Source organism: Musa acuminata, chromosome BXJ1-5 (genome assembly GCF_036884655.1).
Source record: "Musa acuminata AAA Group cultivar baxijiao chromosome BXJ1-5, Cavendish_Baxijiao_AAA, whole genome shotgun sequence".
Lineage (NCBI taxonomy): Eukaryota > Viridiplantae > Streptophyta > Magnoliopsida > Zingiberales > Musaceae > Musa > Musa acuminata.
The window spans coordinates 5353344-5377311 of record NC_088331.1 but is presented as its reverse complement, the minus strand read 5'-3'; the positions used below and the strand labels follow the sequence as shown (position 1 = coordinate 5377311).

Here is a 23968-nt window from a genome sequence, read left to right as displayed (position 1 = left end):
ATTGTTACCGCAATTGAGGAATCAAAAGATTTATCTACATATTCATTTGATGAACTAATGGGTTTCTTGCAAGCACATGAAGTAAGGTTGAACAGGTCACTTGAAAAAAGTGAAGAAAAAACATTTCAGGTTAAGGAGGAGTCTTCTACTTCAAAAGAAGAATGTTAGACTTGGAGATAGAGGAGAGATATTTATGAAACTCACAAGTTGAATGTTAGACTTGGAGATAGTAAACAAATTTAAGTAAAAGAAAAGGAACAATTGAGGTGAAGACAAATCAAGGGAAGGTAAAATATCTTGATAATGTTTTCTTTGTTCCTACTTTATCATATAACTTGTTGAGTGTTGGACAATTAGTAGATGATGGATATTCAGTAATATTTGATGATGATTCATGCACTATTAGAGATAAAAAATCTAGTTTGATTATAGTAAATGTTTGCATGACACAAAACAAAATGTTTCCACTTGATGTGTCAAATATTGAAAGGCATGCGTTTATCGCAACTCAAAAGAATAAGTCTAGTTTATGACATTTAAGATATGGACACCTTAACATTAAAGGTTTAAGATTGTTAAATCAAAAAGGAATGGTTTTCGGATTGCCCAAGATTAATACACTTGATGTATGTGAAGGATGTATTTATGGGAAACAAAGTAAAAAATCATTTCCTATTGGAAAAGCATGGAGAGCATCTAATTGTCTTGAATTAATTCATGCTGATTTATGTGGACCTATGAATACAAAATCGTTTGGTGAAAGTCAATATTTTCTATTGTTTACGGATGATTATAGTCGTATGAGTTTGGTATATTTTTTAAAATTAAAAATTGAAATATTTGATAATTTTCGAAAGTTGAAGGCACTTGTAGAAAGACAAAGTGGTAGATATATAAAGACACTTCGGACAGATAGAGGTGGTGAATTTTTATCTAATGAGTTTAATTCTTTTTATGAAGAAAACGGTATTCAGAATTGACAGCACCATATACACTGGAGTAAAATGGTGTAGCTGAACGTAAGAATCAGACTGTCATTGAAATGGAAAGAAGTTTGCTTAAAGGAAAACATCTTCCAAATCAGTTTTGGACAGAAGCAATTGCAACAACAGTTTATTTATTAAATATTTTACCAATAAAGACCGTTATAAATCGAACTCCTCTTGAGGCTTGGTATGATATGAAACCAAGTGTTAGACATCTAAGAATTTTTGGTTGTATTGCTTATGCTTTGATGAATTCACAAAATCATCACAAGCTTGATGAAAAATCTGAAAAATGTATTTTAATTGATTATTCTTTACAATCAAAAGCATATCGATTATATAACCCTGTTAGTGGCAAAGTTATTATTAACAGAAATGTTATGTTTGATGAAAGGGCAAGTTGGAATTGGGAGACCAATAAAGGTGGAACACAAATACAGATTTTAGCGGAACTAGACACTCTGCAGAATCAAGTGACAGAAATTATTTATTGAACTCCAATAAGTTCAACGTCAACCTCACCCAATAGCAGTTCAAATTCGGATTCCTCAGATGAAACCCCTCCAAGAAATTTCAGATCACTGACAGAAATTTATAACTCAACATTTGCTTTGTTTATTTCAGATCCAATAACTTTTGAGGAAGCAGTTAAAAAAGGGGAATGGAGAAAAGCAATGAAGGAGGAAATCAAGTCAATTGAGAAGAATGAAACTCGGGAGCTAATGGATCTACCGAAAGAAAAGAAAGCGATTGGGTTAAAATGGGTGTTCAAAATAAAATTTAAATGTAAATTATTTGGTTTCATTGATAGTGATTGTGTAGGAGCTTTAGATGATCGAAAGAAATCTTGTAGCAAGTGGAGCCATAACAATGAAGTATTGTGGAACGGATGAACAAGTGGAGCTTTAGATGTTTATTTTATGTCGTAAATTGGTGTGTGCAACAATGAATCAAAGAGAGTGTTGAGATTTGATTCATAGTTATCTATCTAGATAGTTATCATGATCTAGTGGTTACATGATGATTTTAATAATCACCTCAATCATGATATAGTAGTTATAGGGTGGTTTCAATAACTACCTCAATCTAGTAGTTATAGGGTGGTTGTCACTATGTCCTATAAATAGGACCGTAGTTCATGAAGAAAGATAGAGATATAGATAGAGTCTATGTGCATTTGGTATCTTGTAAGTTCTTATCAATCCTCCTGTTTTTTAATACTATATCAGTTTTCTTGAGTCGAAAGGGTTCTTTTTATTTGCATCGTAGTATTCTGTTTTTTCCTTGCTCCTTCATCTCCAACACGGTCGCTATTCAAAAGATTGAACTTCTATCGAAGAGTCAATGGAATGATCTTTTATAATGCCATGCAAGATTGATCTAAAGTCAATTTTGGAATAGATCCAATGGCTTTTGATCCTATAGTGTTATCGACGTAGTGTTTTGTAATGGGCATTGTTTTAGTCCTCCACAGTTGTTAGCACAAGCTTTGTTATAGTTTCCATTAGGATCTCTCTCTCTCTCTCTCCCTCTCTCTCTCAGCGACAGAGCTGCAGTTGTGCAGCCACGAAATACGGGTCAAACAGAAATAGATGTGCCATTTGCTTACAAGATAAGCATATGCTTTTTAATTAAACCCACCTTGAGCACCACCAGACTTATTGTAAGGTTCATGTTGTTCTTCCGCCACCGACAGAGAAACAAGGACGACGAAAGTGTAGAGAGACTGGTGAACCAAAGCGAGATCCTCTCTTACCTCAGCCTACCAGTCTGCCAGCCATTGTTTCTTGTAGGTTTCTGAACTAGACGACGACGACAGCAATCGCTTCTTATGGGATCTCACTTCAAATGCTTTCAATGCGTGTTATAATTACTCAATTCACTAAACAAATACAAAATCTAAACCACAAGTGGGATTTGATGCGTTTCATGCCACCACTTGTCAGACCACCTTCAAATCCCACAATGGTGTCTTTCAACGAAAGCAGTATTTTGGAGGCTGATATAGATGTTATTCTGCAGGTGCACTTGACATTTATCAGACGTGAAGCCCTCATTTTTGTGCTTGGCGTACAACCTTCAAACATCTTCCTACTATTGTGTGCTCAAACTAAAGAGTCACGCCCTTAAATTGATTAGGGCTCAGATGTTATGCGAGCCTTTTGGTAAGATAAAATTCAGATTGCTGACAAGTATATGCATTCATGTGAAATTTAGACGATTGGATATCTCAGATGAGGCAAAGTTGAAATTCACAAAGGATGGAATTATTAAACACAATGAGATGGTTTTTGGTCCCAAAATGTGACAACCATTTGAACCGATCAATACCACAAAACCATTAAAGAATGGAGTTGCTGCACTATCAGTTTCATAAGGTATATATAGTACTGGTTGATGTTCATGTATGACTAAGATATAATGATCCATCTCCAGTGTCGGCATGTTGATGTACTGTGTTCCTTTAGATTAATTTTCATTAAGCCAAATCTATTGTGCTATCTCTTTCTAAAGTCAACATGAGAAGGATTCCAAATTATGAACAAGCTAAGCAGAACAGATCTGGCATTCTCCACCAAAGAGAACCTCCTTTCTTCCTCTCTTTCTTTGTTCCCCACTCATCAATCTATCTGCCATGGAGGATTCGATCTGAGTTAACTGTAACATCATCAACAACACCGAATAATTCCAAACATCTCCTTTACCCTCCTACTTCTTGTCTTTTGCTGATCGTTTATGATATTAACTTAGGCCCACTTTCCCTTGCCTTTTAAGCACTCCCTTACCTCTCAAGCACTCCTTTCTTCCTTCATATACCATCTCTCTTTCTCTTTCCGAGGAGCATGCCTGAATGTCCACAGCAAGGTAAGCAACACCGGTGATTCCATCCCTCATCATCTCTTTATTTGTGGCATGCAATATGTGAAGATTTTAGCTCCGCTGAGTTTTGTATCTTTCATCCCCTGTTTGATCTGCATCATAACTGACACCAAGATAGTATCCCTGCACTCATGTATCAACACAGCACCAAAACCCTAACCCTACGGCTCATCCTTTTCCTTTCATGTTGTGCCACAGGGAGAAGCTTGATGAGGTAGGGAAGAAGATCAAGAGGGAGGTTGATGTCTCCGACCACATGGCACGGCCAGGCCCGGTTGGGACCCTGAACAAGACAACTCCATGCGCCGCTTGTAAGCTCTTGCGGCGGCGATGTGCTCAGGAGTGCCCCTTCTCTCCTTATTTCTCCCCACACGAGCCCCAGAAGTTCGCATCGGCCCATAAAGTCTTCGGTGCAAGCAACGTCTCCAAGATGTTAATGGTAAGAGAGTAGATTTGTGGATCTCTGCAATTCCTCGTGCATGGAACTTGCAGCATAATCTGTTTCTTTCTCGTGATCAGGAGGTTTCTGAGAGCCAGAGAGCTGATGCAGCAAACAGTCTCGTCTATGAAGCAGACATAAGGCTCAGAGATCCTGTCTACGGTTGTATGGGAGTCATCTCAGCCTTACAGCAGCAAGTCCAAGCCTTGGAGGCAGAACTTGCAGCGGTGAAGGCGGAGATACTGAAACACAAGTACGGGCAAACTAATGCCGCCATCCTTTCCACATCTCATGCTACCGCTTTGCTCGCCTCCTCCGTGGAGATCTCAGTTGCTGCACCACCACGCCTCACGACTACCGCTCCTGCCACCTCCTCTTCTTCCATGTACACCGCTGCTTCCAGCTCCACAGATTACAGCTCCATCACCAACGAAAATGTTGCTTACTTCGGGTAGAAATTTATTACATGTTGGAGGTAAAAATTGGAATATATGTTCGGTTCTTTTTGGATTTAGTTGGTGTCCAGAAAGCCCATGCAGTATCTGGAACATTGTTTCACGGTTCATGATCAAGCTTTATGCTTCTTAAGCTTGATATATTAGGAGAGGATTCACAGTGCTTTGGGGTTGTCCAATACCGCACCACTAATTAGCAGGGATTAATTACTAGTCTTTATCATGCATTATTAGAATAAAGATTGGTCTTCAGTGCAGAAGCATGGAGATGTGAGCATGCATGTGCGAGTGACATGGTTGACTGAACTGGGATTTGGGGTTTGCTTTTACATGTTTGTCTGTGCCTCTAAGAAAGGATCTCAAGGTTTCAGCATTTAAGGAGGGGGACAAAGTTTTATGACTGATATGATTCTCCCCATGCGGCCTTGGTAGCTTCTTATGGACTTGGCCATTGACTCATTCATTCATTCCCTTTCGAAAATGGAACCCTAACCCTACCTTTGGAAATGGCAGTGCTTACTGCCTTGGATATTTTTATCTTCTTCCTCAAAAGACCTTTGACTAATCCAATCTAGTTTTATTCAGTATATCCCTGTTGTCAGTAGCCGATGCTGCTTATGTAGTGATCTACGACTGATTCCTTTTCTCCATTGAAGAGAAGCCTCATCCTCGGTTAGGAGGTCTTAATCCTCTTCATATGGTTGTACAAGTGCCCTCGGTGTTGGCGGGCTTCACAAGCTCACATGGGAGTACAAGTCAGAAAGCAGCAAGTAAATAGTTTCAAGTATGGTTGAGAGTAGCCAAGCTCTTCTTCAAGCAGCAACCCTTGCTTGGATAGGGTGGAATTATCTTCATTAAAGAAGGTCAAAACAAAAGAGATAAACAGTATTGCATTCTCTATCAGGTTTCCTTTTCTTCAAGGAAAAACCATGGGAAGAACATATGTATATGGCTGAAACTGGATGGTTTCCTTGGCGTGTGAAGTTTCAATCGACGGTAACACGTGTGAAGTTTCCTTGGCATGGGAAGTTTCCTTGGCGTGTGAAGTTTCAATGGCTGAAACCAGAGCGATGATGCCAAGATGAGAGTAGTATAGTATAGTATAGTATAGTATAGTATAGTATAGTATAGGAACACGAGGAGGACAATATAAAATGAGGGTAGTATAGTATAGTTTTGCCAGCTTTCATTCTTCCATCACATTACAACTTGCTGTATCTCCTGTTTGTTAAGTGGCTTCCACGAATGCGATGGTGTTTGGACAACCATCTTCTTGGTTGCTTGAAATGGTGGCATCTCGAGATGCTTATTTTTCCCATCTCCCGGAGACTCCTAATTAATTCCACCCTTATCCTTTGCGTTGTGGCATGAGGCTGCTTGCATTAGACGAGGAAATAGCATCTATACCAAGAGAAGTTTCAATTTTACCACCACATCCAACACAGCTTTGATTGCCATCTATAAACATCATCTTCTGCGTCTTCCCTTAAAGCTGATTTCTTTTTCACTTCTCTTTCGTAGGATCGAATGCAGAAGAACTTGATTGCCATCTTTCTATGCTCTAAAGTTAATGATAAATTATGAGCTTAATGATAAGATGCCATCAATTATTAATTATGTTAATTGCCTTTGTGAAGATTTATGGATATTTCGAAGGTACATATGAAGATAAAAGAGAAGGCCTAGTGGACCCTCCTTATAGTACTAGTTGATAAATCATCATTTGTCATCATTAGCACAAGTACGAGGGTTCACGAGAAATTGTTCGTTTTGGATGAGTTTGCATGGTTTTTCTTTTCGATGTAAACCCCAAATGTATCTCTAAGGATGGAGGGTGACTCTAGTGCCTATAAGATCTTAGTTCCTCTACTCTTCAAACGATGTGAGACTTAACATACTTATCAATGAAATCTCATAATTTTATGATTTCATGAATTCATGATCGTATATGTAATAGCCTCGGTATCTATCCACTTCTTTATGTATCGTGATTACCTATCGTACTATAAATATCATTGGGTATATCATCATGAATAATTACGATTAATATTTAATAGATTTGATATTGGACTGAATCCTCTAAGATCACATGCTGGTTTAAGCATCGGAGAGGCTTTGCGTCTTCAATGTAATTTTTATAGGATTTTGATTCAATAATAACATTCTTGACACCAACTCTATTTGTGAGAGATTCAGAAAAGAGTCATAGTTTGAATTATCATCTATGCTAGACAATCATAATAATATAGATTAACATATTGACATTAGAAAGAGGACTCATAAGATCTCAAGTCACTTACTAAGGGGGCACGTTTAATCCCACGTTGATTGAAGAGTTATTTTACCACCTTTGTGCTCACTCCAATTATTATAAATCAAATTATTTTAAAATTATTTTAAATAAATCTTTTCATCACCTAAATCAAGTTAGATCAAGAGTAGACTTTTGGTAGGGATGCAGCATGACATAACCGTACCATACGGCATGACTCATCTAGGCTTGCAACTCATGTGACACAAACACTATTCACATATTCACATCTGGCCTACAATCTATATGCCCTCCTATCCATGCATCTTTTATTTTTTTTTTATAAAAGATATTTAATGAAGTTATGATTTTATTGTTTATAAAGAGTAAGTAATAAATAAAGAGATTTTATTCTAACATCTTACTATTAATGATCAAAGTTATGGATGTTAATTATACATGTGGGGATGAAAAAAAAAGGGCGAGGATGATAAATATTTTATTTTATTCATATAAATATGAGATGGGACAAATAAAACACTCTAGTCTTGTATCCATACTCGTAGTTAGCTCATTAATACATGGGCTAAGTTGCTATGTTCAAACACAAGTGAACTTTGATTAAATCGATTATGTTTCAATTAAAAAATCATTTGGTTTAATTGAATTAAATAAATTATTTTCTCATTGGATAGTAATAACTCCTCCTCGTGGTCTCATATTTTGTATGTATCCAATCCTTAATCACAAGTGATGCCATGGTAACTATTTGACTATCTTCAAAAGTCCGCCTCATATCTCCATCGATAAATAAAGATTCCTTTTACGATCAATTGTTGTAAACGATAAACATATTATGACAATGATAATTCCTTAGTATTCTTCTCTTTTTCTCCTCCTTATTTCATCACACACTCTTTCTCCCTCTTTTCTTTTGCCCTCCTTCGTCACAATACCCCCTCCTCATCGTTGCAACCATCGCAGCCCCTCGTCCCCTCATCGCAGTAGTCCTCGCCCACTCCACAACCTCACCTCATTTATCGTTGTAACCGTCGCCCCTTCCTACATTTTTCACCGAACCCCCTCCATCTTTCCTTGCTTCTCTCACGAATTATAGTAATTTTGATTTTGTTTATATATGAATATATTTATCTTTTATTATGTATATATTTTAATATTATTAATTAAGTTTGATAGTATTTTTTAAATTTAATAGATCAATTAGAAGGATATGGAAAACCCATGAATTCCCTACCGAAATGAAGATTGTCCATCCTTGTCCTGTCTTGTCTAAATGGGAAATAGAGATAGGGAAGTATTTCCTTCCTGACCTACTTTGTTGGTATCCCGAGTCAAAATCCTTATTAGCTAAGATGATATTTTTTAAAATATATCGAAGAAATCTTAATTTCGTATTCTAATGGATCTAGCTTAACATTTGAGGCAATTTAGCATAACAATGTCATGTGTGATGATCCTTTTATAACTTGTAGACCACTACAAACCATTTGGGGTTTGCGAATGGCTTGAGACGCCCAACATGGATCCTTCATCCTAAAAGCTAATGTTCTGCAATCATAAAAATGATAGTAATCTATTGACGGTGGTTATAATCATAATAGTGATGATCACTAATCTGTTGAGGGAAATCCTCTATTCTGTTGAGGGAAATTCTCCTTCCTAATCTGTATAAACAGGAGAGAGACATGTTAATGCATTCAAGCTTCTTCAATAAAGTTTCTTCAATAATTCTTTTTATCTTTTATTATTTTCAATATGGTATTATTCTATAATGTTAATGTATTGTAGCATCGAAAAGATATTATGTTCAAGAGAATATCCTATAAAAATGTAAGACTTAGATCTTAGTGTGATCTTATGTGGTGTATAAGGACGTAGCATGGATAACATAAACAATCAAATATTCTGAGTTTGTGAAGATTAGAAAATTTAGAAAATTTTTTTTCAAATGATGATTGATATTGGAGGACCGGAGTGAGCATACGATCACTAAGGTGGACGATAGTTTGGAAAGCTACAGACCAAAAAGTGGCGGGCATGGAGGCTTGATGTAGAAGAGTGAGATCAGTTTCTATGATATGTCGATGTTTACGTTCATCAGAGCCAAATAGTTGAGGAGTGTGTGGAGGTGACTTAAGATGTTGGATGCCACAGGTTAAGAGGTAGAATGTGAGGGCTTGATATTCACCGCCACCATCAGAGTAGACTGTTTTAATGGTAGACTGGAAGAAGTTTTTAACTAGCTTTTTAAAGTTGGCAAAGATTGTTGAAACTTCTGATTTATGACGGAGATGGTATATCCATGTGTACTTAGTAAAATAGTCTACAAAAATGACATAAAATCTAAACTTAGATGTGATAGAAGCAGGGCCCCAGACATCAGTATAAATAATTTTAATTGGTGTAGAACATGATATGGAAGAAGTGTCAAAAGGAAGTCTATGACTTTTATTACTGAGAAAAGCATCACAATGAGTGATAATACTTTTATTTTTAAGAGTAGGAAGAGAATAACGAGAAAGTAATTTATTTTGGATAGAGAGTGAGGGATGATCGAGACGACGATGCCACATTGGAGTTGCAATTGAGGAGTAGACAGTGGGTTGTTTTATTTGTGGAACTGACGGCCATTCATAAACATTGTCTTTACTCTGGCCTTGGACCAAGGATGCCCCCGTACTTAAATCTTTGATAAGAAAAGAGTTAAAAACTTAAATCTTTGATAAGAAAAAAGTTAAGAAAGAATTTAATGGAGATATTATTTTATTTGTAAAATTGAGAAATGAAAATGAAATTTCGTTTAATGTGAGATGCACATAAAATAATATCTCAATTGAATTCTTTCCTAATTTTTTTCTTATAAAAAATTTCTTCATAGTTGAAGAAATCTTATCTGCTATCAATTACAACGATGATGACATATTTGTATCTATTTTCATCCGAATGAGCGTACAAGTTTACTTGTTTTGTGTTGTCAGACGATATTTCATGCATGATGCTGTATTGTTGTGAAGTGAGATGATTATTTATATATGAGTGTACGTGACATCATATCTAATGTAACATATACTTATCATGCAACAACATTGATAAGCGAGATCTAACAAGTATACATTCGAATGCCATGTCTGTCCGATACTTACCATATCTTAGTAACATTCTATGCTTCTGGAATTATTATCTACTATTAATATAATGTATACATTAATATCAAATTGGCAATCTTTTTTCCCTTTTAATTGGTATTTAGTTCATGTATAAAATATCATTTATTTATTACTTAGCATATTGGTACATGTTATTTCTAATGTCCCCATTTTTTATCGCTATTGGGGATTAGAGGTACGGTATAAATTAAAGCATTAAATGATAGTTGATCGATCTTGTTATTTAGTCAGATATATTGATGTGTTTATTAAGAAATATGTAAAGAAAAATGTATTATGTAAATGTTCATTGAGATTCACGAATTTAAGATTGGAGTTGAGCTCCGTCGGATAGACGGCGGTGCAGAGAGTGAGAGAGAGAGAGAAGATCACAAAGGCTGGTCAAAGCCGATTCTTTGACTGCTTTCTACATAAAAGTCGTGTCATATTTAAGCTTACGACCAAATCAGCCAACTCGTGTATTTATTCAAATCCATCTTTAATTGATAAAAAATATATCTGAATTCAGTTTAAAATTTGAACGTTATCATTATTAATTATTCAAATCAAATCGCTAATAATAATATTATTATTATTAATAATTATTATTATATTAATCCCAATTCGTTTCAAATAAAATCCATCTGCTGCCGATCCATCGGATTCTCTCTCTCTCTCGCTCTCACCCACGCACACACATTATAGCAGTCTTCTCTTCGCGTGGATTCGCGCTCTGCATTCAAACGCGGCGTCCGCTTTCACCAGCTTTAAACAGACAAAAGCTAAACAAGTGTAGCAGAAATGCCTCGACCAGTCCAATCACCCAACTACAATTCGAGCATGCAAGTCAGAGAGAGAGAGAGAGAGAGAGAGAGAAGAGACGGTAGGGACCTCCTCCCTCTGAGATAAAGACGAGGCAGGACCAACGCAATGGAGGAGGAGACCACGGCGTGGCGTGCATCGACTCAAAGTCACCGTAATTCTCGCTGCCCCAAGGCCACTCTTGCCTCCTCTCGAGAGGCGTGAAAGGCGCCATAGCAGACGTCCCCACACCGTCCATCTCAGATGCTCGTGATCCCCTTCACATCTTTCAAAACCAATGCACATATAGAAGAAGCATGGCCGATACCGACAAATCTACGGCGCGTATGGTGAGAGAGTACCGCCGCTTCGGGATCGGACTGGGAGCGTGTGAGACAAACGCCTACACATGCGCTTGAACGCCGAATCCGAGTTCTAATGTTGAAGATTGTGATATGTTGTAGCATGCATGCATCCCTAGAATTGGATCTGAGAACGAAGCATTACAAGAAAGCCACCCCAAGTCAGCATATTAATAATTATGGATTCAAATCCACTTTTCTCCGACATAGATCGGAAAAAGAGACTAGATTTTCTTATAATACACGTACAACGAAAGATAAAACGCAGCCACTCATGCCTGAACTAATCTCAAGTAAACTAGACGCAAGGGGGGAAGGCTCTCATGCTGCGACTACATGGATGATGCTTTGCGGACGAAGTATCTGTAAGCCGCGACCTTTCTTCTTCTCGAGCTGGTGTTGTCTATGGACAGCACCATCTTCCCCGCCTCCCTGGCGATGAACACGTCGTGGATGGGCTCGTCGGCCGCAGCCGGAATCCTCCTTGTCTTCTCCACCACAACGGTGTAGCTCCCCTCGTCGCTCGGCACGTACTCGGCGCCGTAGTCCAAGTCCCATCCTCCTACCGCGATGTCCCATGCGATGGTGGCCTCTGCCTGAGCCAATCCACCAAGAAATCAGTTCTACAATGATCTACGACTCGAGAGGACGAATACTGCATCGTATGGCTTCATGTGCAGCGAGCACATGGCTGAGAGTCGAGTCCCAAAGGTGCTGCTTCCGGATAAAACAAATGGTGTGCTACCATTAACAATGACAAGCGACCAAGGGGTTTGGTTGTGTGAGAATACCTCGATGCCATCGATTTCGAGGTTTACTTTTTCTCCGCCCTTGATGGTGAACTCGGTGGCCGGCTTGGGAGGGCCGTTCTGCAGGTCGCCCGGCCGGCTCAACCCTCCATACTGCACCGGCACAAACTCTGGCCTGATGAACCTGCAACCCCAGTTGTCCTCAGGGTCAACAAAAGAAAATGGCACAAGAATTCGAGAGCAGAGAAGAAAGGGGGAGAATGTAGTGATTTTACTTGTAGAGTGTCTCCGCCACATTGCCTTCTCTGGCGATCACAAACTTGCTCTTCGTCCGGTCTGTCAGAAATGGACTTATCATTGCGTACAGCACGCTGAAATACCAAGGGACGTTGATGAACACCTGCGTTTGATGCATACATAGATTACAGGGCATGTTATGATTGTTGAGAGAATGAAGGCAACAAGGAGGAAGATTGGCCATGGACATACCTTTCTGGCCACCATTTCCGGGTAGTTGTCCTGGAAGAGGGAGAGTATGTGCTTGGAGGCGGCGCGGAGCTCGCGCTTAGGCATGTCCTTGAGGTCGGTGACCTGGATGATGGAGTTGATGCCGCCGGGGCGGAGCTGGAGCAGGCCGACGCCGCGCTCCATCACTTGGACGCGCCACCGGAGAAAGCGCTGCAGCTTCTCGGCGTCACCAAGGATGCGGTCGTACATAGCCTTGTCTTTGAAGACGCCGTAGGCGTTGTAGCACACCGGGTGGCCCCGGCGGTCCCAGCCGTGCATGTACGCCACCACGCCTTCCATCTCCTTGAACCCAACCAGCTCCTCGTCCGCCAGCCCGTCCGCGCCGAACTCCCGTCGCCACTCCGCACACTGCAGCAGCATGGCGTGCGACTGCCCCGCGTCGAAGTCGCGCGCCCGCAGGAACTTGAGGAGCACCACGTCCGCCCGCTCGTCGCCGCCGCCGCCGCCAGCGGGGGCTACCGGGACGCCCCATATGCTGATGGGCTTGGTGGAGGTAGAGAGGAGCTGCTTGAGTTCCTGCAGGGCCTTCAGCTCCGAGGACCTGAGGCTGGAGGCGAGGTAGGAGTCCTCCTTGAAGGAAGAGGAGCGCTGCAGGGCGGCAGTGGCGGTGGTGGCGGCGGCAGCAACCTCCATGAGGGAGCTGAGAAGGCTCCGCTTGGTGGCAGGCTTGGGCGAAGGGACGGGCTCAGGGGTTGCTTGAGATGGCTCCATTGTATGAGACGAGAGAAACGAGAGTGAAGGTAAGCCTGCGTTGGGTCTTTTCTCAGAGCTTTATCAGCTTAGGAGGAGTGGCAGGTGGGGAAGTTTGAGAGGAGAGAGAAGGGAGAAGAGGTGGGAAGTTAAATTGAATGGAATTGAATGGTTGCGGCCGGAGGGTTTGTGACATTATGATGATGGCGTGATGGAAGTCCTGTACAGCTTTTGTTTTTTTGTGGAGCCTCTCAGGGGACATGGGTGGCCCGTGACTACTTCTTTTTCCCCTTATCTCCATTCACAAATATATATATATATAGCTTAAAGCATCATTTCCAATTCTACATCTGAAAGTATTCAATATTGGGAGGATGAGAGGAAAAGTAGCTCCGTAAAAGTAGCAAAAGCCAAAGTTAAATCACGCATTGCCACCCTACACAAGAGATGTTAAAGGGATGATTTCTTGAAATCCAAGGCATAAAATAGTGGGAGGGAGGCAGGCGGGCAGCAGGGGAGAAGGAAGGCGAGAAAGACGGAAGAGACTGGTTGGTGGACAGGTGAAATTGGAACCAAAGTCTACAGCAGTGCGACAAACTTGCGCTCGATACAGTGGCATGGCGATCTGAAGAAGACCTGACGGGCCACCAGAGTCAGACTGAGACTGCTGCAGGTGGAGGAGGAGGACGGGGGTGTTAATGGAGAGATGCGTAGTTTGTGCCGGAGGAAGTCTCTTTTGCTGATGAGACGGGTAACCCAATATAGGCAGGGCGAGACACGGAGCCGATCGAGGCCAAGCGGCCAACAGCGTCCTTGCCTTACTGTAGCTGACAACGAAATGAGAGTGACCGAGGGGGGGGACGAGGCTGCACATGGAAAACAAAACAGTACATGGTCAGCAGTGGCAAGCATCACGAGGCACCACCGCTTCCTCCGAGGAGATACTGCGTGATTTGGGGACGGTGGGTTGGGGGGTCATCAGATGGTGGAGAAGCGCGCCATGGGTACCTGGCGGCACACCGTCGTCCCGAGGGTTGTTCCTCTCGGTGTGACACCGCAACTATGGAAAGGAAAGGGAATAGAAACCGTGATGGAGACTGCTCGAGATCCACTTGTTGCTCCGGGAAGGGAAACACCGTATGTTCTTGTCATCGCTGCGGCTGGGTATCATGTAATAATAGCCTGATATAAGAACGGAATGTTGTATGTTTGTGTTTCTTATTCACAATATTGTAATTATGTTTCATTGTGGTGATCCACCAAATCAAATTCATTTGAAGCTCACTGTTCCGGTGCAAGCATTTGAGCTCCAAACATCCATTATCGCGTCAAGTGATGGATGATTGGAGCTCAAAAGAACAGTCCAACGAACCCTTCACACCGCTCTCTCTGCCTACTTCGCCCTTTCACCAACCAAAGAAGGCATCACTTTTACCTTTTACTTTCATAGTATCTACCACATATAAAAAGCAGCGTCGAGTAGACAAGTCATTTTACATCCTACGTTTGTTTGTGTACACCAAACCTCTTTTTCTACGACATGTTTTCTGCAGGTCTGTGAAACCTTGACTGAATTCTGGAAGGTGCACTTTTTGGTGTGTGGAAACTCTAGAGAGAGAACTGTGCTAGTGCTGTTACCTGAAGACAGGGGAACCTACCACTCTTGTGTGTGCGCGAGATGTACATACGAAACATAAATTAATTTTAGGGAGAGAGAGAACATATAATTTACCTTAGGCCATGGGAAGGCTAGTAGCTGCTGCATGACTATTAAGTGTCAGTGTCTTCACACTGGACAAGTGATCTCAGGGTTAGAAGGCTACGAGAAGCACTCCCCATTTTTCGGTTCATAGGCTGCACGAGAAGGGCACCCATTAGTTAAAATAGTACATGTCATAACATGGGCAATCATATCGGGCCAACTTCGAAGGTTGATGTATGCCAATACATAATGACGAGGTACTCACGACAGGCAATAGTTCTATGGCAAAGACGTGCTGTCATTCTCTAAAACGCAACATCGACGAATAATATGGCCAGTGAACTTTCATGTGCAAAGAATATATAACATTCACAAATAATTGTTTCTTTCATGTCTGCTTATTTGGTAAACAATAAACATTAATCCGAACATTAAGGAAATGTTACGTTGATTCCAATTTCAACAAAACAGAATATAACATTCAATCTTTGCGATTTGATTATAAAGATGAAAGCATGATATGATTCTAAAGTTACTGGATTCCTTACTGACACATGTAATCAAATGAAAAAAAAAAAGAAAGCATATATCAGAATGAATTTTCAGTCAGATTATCTGTATGCTGGACACCAGATTCTAAAGCCAAGGAAAGCAGCATTAGGGACTAGTAAAATTCAACTTACTTTGAAGCTGCATTTCCTCACTGTATTGAAATATTGCATGGCTTGCTTTTTAAGCCCCAAGGTTTAGGCAGCTCTCACAATCTATATGCAAAAGATACCTTTCAAGTATGAAAATGTAATTACATGGTATATATTAACTAAAATAATACTACATACCAGAGATAAAGATTTATCAATCAAGTCCAGGTCTCATAAAGCCTTCAAAATGCAAGCAGAAAACCATTTCTCATACAAAATAATTCTAGGATAGCTACAGGCACATACACATCTCATAAACATAATAGCAATATTTGAATTAACCCAACATCTCATGAAGCTCTCCTGCTCAGGACTTTCTTCCAATGTATCAAATCCATTCATTGATTGATTTCAAGAACAGGTTTTACTCTTAGCAAGTATGATTTTGGACAATAGCTAGGGTCGGGATTTTCTCCCTGAGAATACAGAGTTCAAACTTTCCTGTCACCACTTAATTTGAGGTCATCATGGACAATTGTGAGATGGGCTCATGACTCGCATGGTTGTGTTCACTAGCTATGTGAATAGCAAATCCTGAACCCGATCTGGGCTTAAGATATATGTGTGCATATATATACACATTCTTTAACCAATATATGTGTGCATATATATACACATTCTGAAATTTTCTGAATTTTCAAATCTACTCCTTGGGAAACTTGCAAGAGGACAGTCATTGCACTGATGCAATAAGATATTGTTCCAAGTGCCTCAAGGAAAAGTACATATTCTAAAAGAGATCCAGAACTAACATTCAAAATTATCATAATAGAAATTCTTAAGACTTATCTATAAACAGCTCTAGTAAAATACTAAAAGTAGGGTAAATAAACAATTTCAGACAATCTTTGGAGCCAGTTAAGATTATGAATAAATTATGTCAGCCTAAGTGCAGACCCTATTGTTAACATTTTCCGAAAGCCCATACCAGAGAATGAGCTTCAGTGCCCCATTCTTTCACTAAAAACATGAACAGAAGCAACTTTCAGCAAGTGTAAGTTGAACTCACACAAGCATAGATTTTAAGTAAACCAACTGAATATCTCTAATTGAGCAATACTACTAATATGACATATTTCAACACCATCCACGTGACAACGGTCGGTGACCACGACAGTGCCAACAAAAGAGCTCTAGGCTAACACGATACGACACCTCATACCCGAACGGGACGACCACTTACCCTCGTACTATTCGGCGTCGTACAAGTTGACGCCGCATACCGCAAAGCCGTTCCGGAAAGCTCGGAACGACGCCACAAGGTGCGGGTTCATACAGGTCGATCGGCGCTCGCCCGTAAGGTACAAGCCAACCGCCCGAAGAGTCGACAACCATTAACAAATCATGTATAACTGACCCTCGTTCGCAGGTATAAAAACCAACCCCCTGACCGACATCAGGGGGAAGGACTTCGAGCACTCAACTCCCTCTTACTCCACTCGACGCTAACTTAAACTTTAGAGGGGTTAAGTCGGGAAATCCCCCTCCCGACTTCGGCCTGTGTGAAGGAACTAGATGACGAAGCAGGCAACCTGCCAAGGGAGAAAGCTAGCCTCGAGAGACGAGGCTCGAACCCAACCTGACCCGACGCTCACTTCCACTATCCAAGCATTTGCGTGGGCAACTTTACGCATTCGGGATTGGACCGAGCCGTGCTGACACCTCGACCATGGCGTAAAGATTTCCCAACAATTACTGAGTTGGTATCTACAAAATTCCAAGATAGATTTCAAATGAATACTGTCATGTCTAAACAGTCTCCAAAATCTCATCATTGAACTGAATAGAGACAAAGAGCCACTGCTTGCTAATGCTTAGTACTAACTATTCCAGCACATGACAACCCATAGCCCAAGAAAACCACAGTTCTGCTACAATTCCAATCGAAAAAACCAAGAAACAGGAATGACAAATTATATATGTCATGTTTCCTCCATTAGTAATATACGGTGCAACGCAGATGTATCATAACGACGTAACAACAAATATAACAAATTAATAGCACTAAAGCAAGTAATGAGAACTTATATATAAATGTTATCTGATCTATGACAATCTATTACAACTTCAACCTAATGCTAGTCAATCATCAGTGAATGCTCTTTCAATGCAAAATTTAGAAACTTGAATGGATGCTTCATCTATAATTATTAATTACCAAGACACAAAATTAAACACAAATAAAATAAAAAATACATCAGATGCATACTTTAATATATCATATATTATAAAAATTCAGTAGAGATATACTAGTTTCAACCATGAAAAAGTGTCCTGCATACCAGCTATCGCTGAAATTTGAAATACCTGAACAATGCCATACCTACCAATTACAAAAGTTGACATGGCTCTTGAGCCCAATGGTCTCCTCCTTACAATTTTTAGAGGGACAATATCTAACATCTAGAGAATAAAATTTCAGTAAAAACCATCCTATCATGACATGAATGATTTTATATATATATAATTTCAAACTCTATAAGAGGCATAGAGCCAAACCACAAAACCTCTACCAACTACTGTTAGGTCTATACGATCACCGTCAACCATCTCACCTTAATTACGCGAAAGGTAGAGAAGTATTAAACCTGCAGGTATATAGCATGTGAACGAAACAATAAGGTAAAAGAAAACTTCATTGAGATGAATGACATTAAAAGAGCTTAAGATCAACAGAATTCTTCAATAGATCTACAACAAATAAGAGAACAACACAGTTATAGCATCGTTCACCCGAAATCAGATACACAGATCCAGTATTCTACGTGCTCCCAATCGAGTCCAATCTTGAAATATTAGGTCACAGACGAAAATTGAGAGAACAAAAGAAATCCTAAATCCAATAATTACTATGTTTACCGATGCCGCAAACTCAAGCCCCAATCGAGCATGCCGTGTCTTACGAAAAGATCATCGTCGGATCCACATCAGATGCGAACGGAGGGCCCGGAAGAAGCGGCTGCTCCGCCAAGGAAGGACAGGAAGCCGCTGGCGGGAACCCCGGGGTCCTGATCGTCGAGGAAGAGGTCCTCGGGCACCCGTAAGGCCCCGTGAACGCAGACGACCGCAGCGCCAACCATTAGGGCGGAGACGATGAGGGATCCGACGGAGGTGAGGAAGACGACAAGTAGGGTGACAAGGACGAGGCCGGCGAGGATCTCCCGATCGGAAAAGGAGCGGCGGAAGAGAATGAGGGGGGGGGCGTCGGAAGGGCGGAAGAGGTAGAGGAAGGCCCAGGCCGCAAGGAGGGCAACGAGGAGAAGGAGAGAGAAAGGGTGGGAGAGGAGGGAGAGGGCGAGGGCGGCGGCGAGGAGGGCGAGGTAGTTGACACGGAAGTAGGCCAGGTTTTTGCGGAGGCGGGAGGCGGCATCGGAGAGGGAATCCGGCCGGGCGAAGGCGGAGCGATCGAAGAGCTCATACCAGGGACGACGGTGGGCGAGGGAGCGGCGGGCGGAGTCGGATAACCGGGAAAGGAAGAGGCGGAGGGCGGGGACGGAGATCGGCGGGGCGGAGGAGGGGGCACTGCCGCCGCCGGCCGTGGAAACGGGGAGGATGGGCGGCGGGGCAGATGCCATCGGCGGACGAGGGCACCAAGAAAAGGCGGACTGGGGTTGGCGGTAGATCTCTTTCGGACAGGAGAGAAGAGGGACGCCTGGCTAATGCGTTGGGTGAGATAATGGGGCGGCCGCGGAATTCTTTTGCGCTCTTTCCTCCAATAGACATCAATGTCGACATCAATTATTATCGAATATTAACAGACGGCTGGCTCGATTGATAATACGCTGCTTTTACGTATCTGTTCCGATGGTCTCGAAGTAGCTTATTTGCGCTAATAAATTCTGACATAGGCATTACATGTCACTCGAAATATCACTAATACAAGTCAGAAGCATAAAAATACATACATAACAACTTAAACATTTTAGAATTTTTATTATCATAAAAAGTTTCAAAAGGTACTAATATTAATAAAAAAAATTATATATATATACAAATATATATATATAATTCTTTAGTTTTACAAGGAGATATATATGCTCCTTAAAGTTAATTTTGGAGGGATATATATAATTTTATCTTAATTATTGTTTGAAAATTATCAGAAACCCATTTAAAAATGAAGCAGGCAAACAGTGCTTAAAGTGAGTAAAAGCAAATATAGAAAAATATTTTATGATAATTCTTTTGCAAAAATTGCTGATAACATAAGCACAGAGGACCATATGCATGTTCCAAAATATATCATAGAAATAAGGAGGACAGATCACGATAGAGTTTTTTATTATTATTATTTGGCATTCTTTGAAGTATCCTCTGTGAACTACGTTAATTCATCATTGCATTTAAGCCTTGTGCAATAAGCCAGTAATTGACCTATAAACTCTTTTGGGATGCCAGCATACACGACACATAAATCAATTAAACCTAGAGGCGGCAGGGAGGATACGAGGGCCTCCTAAAGGTTATCTTCAAAAGAACATCTATCCCCAAAAGAGATCAACATATTTTCACAACCTAAGAGGTTCAAATATTGAAGATGCAGAATACCTCAAACACATTAAAATGCCAATATATGAAACATAGGACTAAATGGCTGCAAGTAGCAACTGGTCAATAAACGATCTGCAAGTAAAAGGTTGCAAAGCTTGCACAAAGAATCTGTGAGTAGTTGTCCTTCATCTGTTTGATGCTATAAGGCGGAATGAAAGAGAAATGAAGAGTGCAGAAGATGGCATCGTCAATATAGGATCTGAATTAAACTTCAGAGATGAACACATACGAAGTAGCATGAGAAATCTTTGTTTCATATGGTACAGTAAAGAAAGTCATTGATTGTAAAGCAGCCATAAGAGTAAAAGTGGGAATCTGGAGACTAACACCACATTTGGTGCCAAGCTTAGGCAAGCAACAGGCCTCCAATCAGTTTGGACAGCAAGGAAGCAGACTAGAAACAAGAAACTTCACAAATTAACTGCACCAAAATAAAAATTAGCATTCTTCCCAAGTTCACCGGAGAAGAACAGGAGTTTTTAGAACCAATATACCAGAAACAAAACACCTACATTGAGCATGTATTCCTAGAGTTCTGCTCTGGTCCTCTGATAGAGATTAAGGTTATCAATGATGACTGCAACCTCTGTTGTCTTCTAACATGGGTTCCTCAAAAGATCAAATGGGAAATAAACTTACCAGTCCCAAGCAATTAGAAGATTGTGAAGCTAAGTGTACTTGTCAACCTAACAATATAAACTAATGCTAAAGGAAATTGAGTATATGATGTATCTTTCTAATTATATGCCCCAATACTGCACATAAGAATACCATCAGATTCTTCACATGCTTGACCTTCAACTCTCTGTAACATGATTCGAGCAGAAGAGTTAAGACCAAATCTCCAAAGTGCATTTTTTAGGACTCATTAGAAGTACACCTATGATTGAAACAGTAAGTTTCATGATTAGTTTCTAAAGAGCTGCCATTATCACTTTCCGTAGTCGACAATCGAAACAGCTACAGATTGTCCTTCATTTCTGTGCAGTACTAAATACAAAGTGAGATGTATGATACAAATTCAAAGTGAAACTGAAAATTGTCTGACAATAGGTAAGAGCAAGCCAAAATATTCGAAAGTTGCTGTAAATAATTTCAAACAAAAATGAAGCTCACTTTGCATACATCAAGAAATAATTTTAATGTACCATGTCATGTTAAGTGGCATATATTTTAACACTGTAATTTACAAACTTATAGTGACCAGTGAAACCAATATGGATTCCCATTATGATCACAACTTTACAGAACATAAATTATAGTTCTTTTTTTATTTAAAAGATAGAGTCTAGCTTCACAAGGATCATAAGAGCATAATTTGTACCTGATTCATCTTAATAATTTGACAACTCTTGCTGCACAACTGGAATGTTTGTCAATTCAAATGCCTATCTGCAGAAACAATATATGCTACAAAACACCATATAAGCTATTACAGAAAACAAACATTGCCAAGAAAAAAGAGTTCAACCAAAGAAGCAATTAGGCAAAAGATAATAGTGACGCTAAGCATAAAAGTCTATAAGTTTTTCCCGAGATGACAGATATTTTAGTAACAGTCAGGGAACAGATCAGACCATTATATTTATTTAAGCATAGAATTTGACCCCAACATGCTCAATCAAAAGCACCAAGGCCATACAAGTCCTAAAAAGTCGACCCGTTCCACCCAAAGTTTGAGCCCTGCCAATCAAAACCAGGTAGACCATCAGTATTTCGAGCTACAAAAATTGGTGAAATTTACACCATTTAGAATGGCAGTGACGATTAAGAAGGCGAATCCCTATCAACAAGCATCATAAAGTCTCCAATTTGATATATATATATATATATATATATATATATATATATATATATATATATATAGATAATAGAGAGAAGGAAATCACGCACCTTAGTGTCATAGAACTTGAGGAAGAAGCGGGATTTGGGGACGGACAACTTGGTCTCGAGGATGGCCGCGACGGCGGCGCTCAGCTTCTTGTTGACATCGGAGTTCAGGCCGCCGATGGAGACCAGTTCGCCGTACGCCGCGGGCTGCTCTGTCCCGCCGAAAGACATGGGCACCGATCCTTTGAGAACTATCATCACATACTGCCAATCGCCAAAAACCAAGTGAGCATTTCATCGAACACTTCGTGTCCATGAAGATGGCATCGAGATCCAGCAAACAATGTCGTGGGGGAAGCAGGCCGTACCGCTTCGGGTTTGCCGATGAGTCTGGCAACGGTCTTCGACGCCTCGGAGAGAATGGCGGAGGTGTCGACGCCGTCGAGGCTCACGTTGGTGGAAAGGTTAAGGCACGGCATCTCTCTCTCTCTCTCTCTCTCTCTCTCTCTCACTCAGTTGCCTCCCAAAGGAGATGCGAACTTCTGAGGAGTCTCCAAAGGTGCCGAGGAGTCCGAGACGATAGGGAGAAGAGCAAGGACGCGTGGCGTCATCTTAGCCGTATATGGCATTCGGCGACAAAAACATTCCTGCCACAAGAGAAGCACGACTTTTCACGAAATCTTTAGCCGTCGGTGGCAAGGAATCCTATGTTTATGGACGGCCGTGATGGATGAATCCTCCCAGTGGCTCCATTTTTTACTTTTCCTGAGTTTGGCTTCAGAAACACCAAAAATATGGTAACTGCACCAGCCCGGAATCGAACACGGGTCTGCACCGTGGCAGGGTACTATTCTACCACTAGACCACTGGTGCTAATTGCTCTTATTTTGTAGATAAATATATATGACATTTAATCTAACCAACCACCAACGACCACGTCAGCCCAACCTCATGAGACTGCCGTTACTTTATATCATCGAGTTTGAAACATAATTTTATGATCTTGTTGATGATCTAATGATGCAACAAATTTAGCAATATTAATCCGATGACCACTTACCACAATATAACAAGACCTCATATGTGTATTTTTGAAAATGAATACTCTTGAATAAATATATTTATTTTAGTATTTTGATTGAATCTTTATAATTTTTACTTAAGCATTAAATTGACTTCTCGAGTATATTCTGATATAATTTTTAAAAAATCTTAGATTGAATCCTCTGGTCTCCCAACACTTCAATTTAAGACGAGCCCTGATGTATACCTTAATTAGATCTATACGCTTTATACGTATCAAACAACCAAAATATACGCAATAGTAGAGTGTCTCACAAATTACATGTAGGTTGAGGATGTAATAATATCTACTAGTTGTTTGTAGAACTTCAAGTAGACCAGTAACTGTTGTGCCTTGTTATGCATCATATGTAAACCCCCACCTTCTTGTGTTTTCTGATGTTTTTGGGGCTATTGTCCATCAGACTGTATGTTCACTTGGATATATTGCAGTTTTGCAGTTCATATGATAAGCACTCTCAATGCAATTTCATCCATTCTTCTTTTCTTGTGTAGGATTCTTGGGATATCACACAAGTATATGGATGCATTTTTACCTGTTGAGGCACTCATTTTGACCTGATGAATGCTGCATCCTCCATTTTAGTGATCCATACATGATTGCACTTTGTTTCAAAAATTAGATATTGACTGCAAATTTTGATGGATTTTAATTCCCTTTTGTACTACATTCTTGTGTTGTCCAACTAAACAGGTTATCTTCTTGCAACCTAAAACCTGTTGAGCCTTCTTATCATATGTAAAAGTGTACTTCTTCCTACTTTGACCAGTGTGTTCTCCTCCATTCCTGTTT

General features: G+C 40.4%; 4 protein-coding genes across 5 annotated transcripts; 1 reads left to right on the top strand and 3 right to left on the bottom strand.

Annotated features, from left to right (window-relative positions):
* Nucleotides 1-3548: 3548 nt before the first annotated feature.
* On the top strand, nt 3549-4957 carry LOC135674922 (LOB domain-containing protein 15-like). Its single transcript, XM_065185185.1, has 3 exons — nt 3549-3851; nt 4065-4305; nt 4386-4957. Exons 1-3 carry the CDS (start codon nt 3838-3840, stop codon nt 4758-4760), a joined length of 630 nt encoding a protein of 209 aa, XP_065041257.1. The 5' UTR covers nt 3549-3837; the 3' UTR covers nt 4761-4957.
* Nucleotides 4958-11482: 6525 nt separating this feature from the next.
* On the bottom strand, nt 11483-17735 carry LOC135673276 (patellin-6-like). Of its 2 annotated transcripts, none has more exons than XM_065182128.1 (6): nt 15694-17735; nt 15041-15162; nt 12580-14468; nt 12366-12490; nt 12133-12274; nt 11483-11937 (listed from the first exon to the last, which is right to left on the bottom strand). In XM_065182128.1, the coding sequence occupies exons 3-6, from the start codon at nt 13327-13329 to the stop codon at nt 11674-11676; spliced, it is 1281 nt and encodes a 426-aa protein (XP_065038200.1). In that variant the 5' UTR covers nt 13330-14468; nt 15041-15162; nt 15694-17735; the 3' UTR covers nt 11483-11673. The 2 variants fall into 2 exon arrangements, with proteins under 2 accessions (XP_065038200.1, XP_065038201.1); XM_065182129.1 differs by having other exon boundaries at nt 12580-14174.
* A 599-nt stretch (nt 17736-18334) lies between these two features.
* LOC135673277 (PRA1 family protein B2-like) lies at nt 18335-19445 on the bottom strand. The gene has a single exon (XM_065182130.1). It carries the CDS (start codon nt 19284-19286, stop codon nt 18639-18641), a length of 648 nt encoding a protein of 215 aa, XP_065038202.1. The 5' UTR covers nt 19287-19445; the 3' UTR covers nt 18335-18638.
* A 2299-nt stretch (nt 19446-21744) lies between these two features.
* Nucleotides 21745-22659, bottom strand: LOC135673279 (uncharacterized). Its single transcript, XM_065182131.1, has 3 exons — nt 22461-22659; nt 22156-22356; nt 21745-21945 (listed from the first exon to the last, which is right to left on the bottom strand). The coding sequence occupies exons 1-3, from the start codon at nt 22569-22571 to the stop codon at nt 21910-21912; spliced, it is 348 nt and encodes a 115-aa protein (XP_065038203.1). The 5' UTR covers nt 22572-22659; the 3' UTR covers nt 21745-21909.
* Between the last annotated feature and the right edge of the window lie 1309 nt (nt 22660-23968).